The sequence below is a fragment of the Vigna angularis genome, chromosome 6, assembly GCF_016808095.1.
Source record: "Vigna angularis cultivar LongXiaoDou No.4 chromosome 6, ASM1680809v1, whole genome shotgun sequence".
NCBI classification, from domain to species: Eukaryota; Viridiplantae; Streptophyta; class Magnoliopsida; order Fabales; family Fabaceae; genus Vigna; species Vigna angularis.
Genome location: NC_068975.1, coordinates 2,465,622 through 2,469,752, shown reverse-complemented (window position 1 = coordinate 2,469,752; position 4,131 = coordinate 2,465,622). Strand labels below are relative to the sequence as shown.

At 35.0% G+C, this 4,131-nt stretch overlaps 1 protein-coding gene across 1 annotated transcript; it reads right to left on the bottom strand.

Moving 5' to 3' along the window:
* Positions 1 to 395: 395 nt before the first annotated feature.
* On the bottom strand, positions 396 to 2,629 carry LOC108319779 (ABC transporter G family member 23). The gene has a single exon (XM_017551027.2). The coding sequence runs from the start codon at positions 2,575 to 2,577 to the stop codon at positions 604 to 606; it is 1,974 nt and encodes a 657-aa protein (XP_017406516.1). The 5' UTR covers positions 2,578 to 2,629; the 3' UTR covers positions 396 to 603.
* Between the last annotated feature and the right edge of the window lie 1,502 nt (positions 2,630 to 4,131).

Here is a 4,131-nt window from a genome sequence, read left to right as displayed (position 1 = left end):
TGCGTCACCCATATATAATTACTTGCGAATTTAAAATTTGTAAGAAAATTAATTGTGAATTTCAAATTTGTGAAAATATTACTTGTCAAATTTAAATTTGCAGGAAAGGTATCCGTTGTATAGAAAATTTTTTATAGAAAATTTTTCATGAAATTTCTTTTGCGAATTTTTAAATTCTACAGTAACTAATTACTCACTAAGAAATTATCTATTAATTGAAATTTGTAAGAATAATATAGGAAACACCTTCTTTGTTTGTAAACTTTTGTAAGAAATTTGTAGGAAAATCTTCATGGAATATAAATTTTTTAGTAGTGATTGCTTTTCAAGAATTAAAACCAAAAGTTGACAACATAACAGAACCTAATAGTTACTTTCATCCTTTACATTGCAAGAGAAAGGAGAAGAGGACATTTATAATAAGACAGTAAGACATATACTCATACATTATTCCTAGAATAAGTTTGTAGCATAGAATTTCATATCATACATTAACAATAGGCATATGGGAACAAGTCTTTTCTTAGTGTGAACTCTGATGACCTGCCATATATTTGAAGCTTATGTTTTTGTTTTCAAGTTTCAAGCAACGACTGTTATTAATTATATTGTTGTTTTGGAGGCCTTTCTTGCAAGAATTATCCAACAAAGCACACGATACAACAGAAAGAATGCCAGCATTATTCCCACGTTGATCCACCTGTTATCCCTTTCAAGTCCTCTACTCTTCAACACATCAAACCCTGTGATCAAGCACTGTGATCCCTCTATTTGATGAGAGAAGCACTCATTTCTAACATTCCAGTACTCATTTGTGAGGAGTGCATCCAAAGGGTACCTATAGAGGGACACATAGTACAAGAAAAGCCAATACTTTGGGATGCTTTCCTTTGGAATGAAGTATCCTGAGAAGAGGAAGAAGGCTCCAAGAACTGTGCAGATGAGAGAGTTCCCTGAAATGAAATCAGGAGACACTGCACTTAAGAAGAGCACAAGAGAACTTGCCATGAGCACAATGAGCCACACCACAAAAGTGAAGAAGGAGAAGGCAGAAAGAGAAGGGTTGAGGCCTACAAGCCAGTACACAGGAACAGCAAAAAGTGTAGATACCACAAACAAGAAAGGAAGGAAAACAAAAGTGTTGGCTATCATGTAAGAGGAAATCCTATAGGCTCCCCTTGAGGCTTCTTTCATCAAAACACTCCTCTCTTGAAGGTATATTGGAAGTGCTTCAACTGTAGAAGAGAGGAGAAAACTAAGACTGAATGCAAATAGACCTAATCTTTCTGCAATTCCTTCTTCATCCCTTGTTACCTTTATATAAACACTTCCTAGACCAAAGCCACCAACTAGTGCTTGCATTGTTCTGGCCAAGAAAAGTTGTTTTGTTCTATAAATGATCTTCCAAAATCTTGAGCACAAAACCAGTATCTCTATCAAGTATGCATAGCAAAGACTGCTAAAACTTTCCTTGGTAAACTGTGATTGGACAATTTGGACTCCACCACAGTTTTCTTCCTCTGGCCACAGGAGGTGTGGAAATGGCTCCTTTTCCTCAATGATGGAAGATTCATATTTGGAACTGGAATCTTCCAACCCTCGTATAATTTCCATAGAGAATTCTAAAGCATTCAGCTGTGTTGGGATTTGAAATCCCAGTTTACTTATGGTTTCCTCTAGTTGTTCTAGGCTACCATTGTGAACAACTGAACCATGAGAGAGGATCAAGAACTTGGAAACACACTGCAATATTCTATAGCTGGGTTGGTGGATTGAAAGAACCACTATCCTATGATTTGCCTTAACAATTGATGACAGTAACTCAATGACTTGCAAAGCTGAAGTGCTGTCTAGACCTGAAGTTGGCTCATCTAGGAGCAAAATTGGAGGATTGTGAATCATGTCAACTCCAATTGACACCCTTTTCCTCTCTCCACCAGATATCCCTCTATTATCTTCATCCCCAACAAAACTATCAGCAACATGTAAAAGTCCTAGCTCTTGCAACAAGCTTTCTACCCTCAACTCTCTATCTTTTGGGGTCATTTCTTTTAGCCTAAACTTTGCACTAAACAACAAAGTTTCTCTCACAGTCAGCATAGGAAGCAAATTGTCCTCTTGTGCCACAAAGCCGCATGTCTTTCTCAACTGAGCTGGACTAGTCATAGGCTGATCATTGATTGAAATACTTTTAGGATCAAAGTCTTCATCTTTTACCCTTCCTGCCATGATTCGCAGAAGGGTAGACTTTCCTGTTCCACTAGGACCAGCCACAGCAACAATCTCAGAACTTCTGGCAACAAAAGAGATTGAGTTGAGTATACTTAAGGGCTCTGGTTTTTTACTCTGGTGACAAAATGAAAGGAAAGTTCTCTTGTTAGGCTTCAAAGTGTAGGAGAGATTTCTCACAGAAAGCTTATATGCAGTTCTGAATTGTTGCTGTGATGGTGGCGGTGAGTGGTGGAAAGAGGAAGAAGAAGCACTAATGGATTCCTCAGGAGAATTAGAAGTTGAGAAGAGTATCACAGAGTCATCTTCAGTGGTAGATAGCCTAGGTGGATTCAAGCACGCTGCCATTGGTTTATGTGGTTATTCTGTGGGAGAAAAGTTAAACTAAGAATGCAACCTTTTATGGGAGAATTTCAAGTTCAGAAGAAACGGAAGTTGCAACAACCAAGTTGACAGTTATGCAGTTGTAGATGCTGACATGTTTGGTAGAGGTAGGTTATCTGCAACATTAACTTATCAAGTTCAGACTTTGGCCTATACTTAATTGCATTCCTATCACTTCCTTTCATTAACTTAATTACCAATTTCCTAGCTAGATTTTCAAACTCTTCACCCTGTAAATTCTATCCAATCTGAACTTTGAACAAAGAAAACGAAAGAGACGTGCCATTCATATAACAACTCATGATTTATACAATATTATGTCGTTTTTTTTTTCTCCATCGCATTATTTGTTATGTTTTATACTTTTCATTTTTTTCCTACCATTTCTAAACTTAGGAAAAAACTTTTTAGAGCAAGTTGGGTCTATCGAGGAGAAGGTTTATGCGAGAAACACAAATATTAATGACTATTCAACCAAATCATATAAGGGATTGACACCATTCTCTACCAAAAATCTTAAAATAATTAGCTAATGAGTCTTTCACTTTTATATACTGTCATATTTTCTCGTTTCTATCTAATGTGAGACTTAAACGTAGCAATAGAATAATATAATAATTTAAATTTTCATCAAATAGAAGACATGATTTGTCAGTTGAAAAACAAAAAACAATATTACATGAACAGAGAGCTAAAACCGTATTATATGTAATTTGGGGAAGTCCCACCTAGAGCTTAAAAATGATATTCAACAGTTTGGATGAATGTAAATATTTAGCTAGGTTTTGAAAAAATATTAATTTAGTTTAATTTAAGTTTTTGTAAACATGTTAGCGTCTTGCTTACCTTAGGTCAATTTTAGGTGTCAATTGAAGCATGTTTGTTCAGACGTTTTGCCCTATGGGTTAGTCAACTTCCATATGTGGATCACTTAGTTGACAGTTGGAACCTCTCATCAACTTTCCCATCTCAAGTGTAAAGGGTTGATATATGATTGTTAAGCTCCCTCAAAAATAGGTAAATTCTCACCAAAGAAAACTGCTGAAGGGTGAAACACTTATCTGCCATGTAAAATTTTAAACTCAATTTATTCATTTATTCTCTAAATATATGTCGATATTATTGCTACTTTTTGGGATTTTTTTAAATAGTTTTAGAAACTAATGCAAAAATGTTGCACACACACTTTTAACAATAAAAAAACAATTTTTTTTTCATCATAAATGATGAGAATATAGTTGTATATTTATCAAGAACAAATATGTGATTGAAAAATGTTGAATTCTGTATACAAACACATTTATAGGCAAGGGAATACATGGCATATCCGAAAGAAAAAACAAATGCAACTTTTAAGACAACACAGTTTATCTTTGTTCTCAATGAAACCTCTAGCTTTCAAGTCGTTGATAGAACAGTATGAAAAAAAATCTCAAATGTGCTACATTTTGGACTATAGCAGATTACGAAAGTGTTCCATAACAAAATAACTATTTTTGGAGTTTATGAAAACTATAC

What these genes read in the sequence shown, in the direction of transcription:
- LOC108319779 (XM_017551027.2), bottom strand. Translation starts at nt 2,577, where the DNA reads ATGGCAGCGTGCTTGAATCCACCTAGGCTATCTACCACTGAAGATGAC.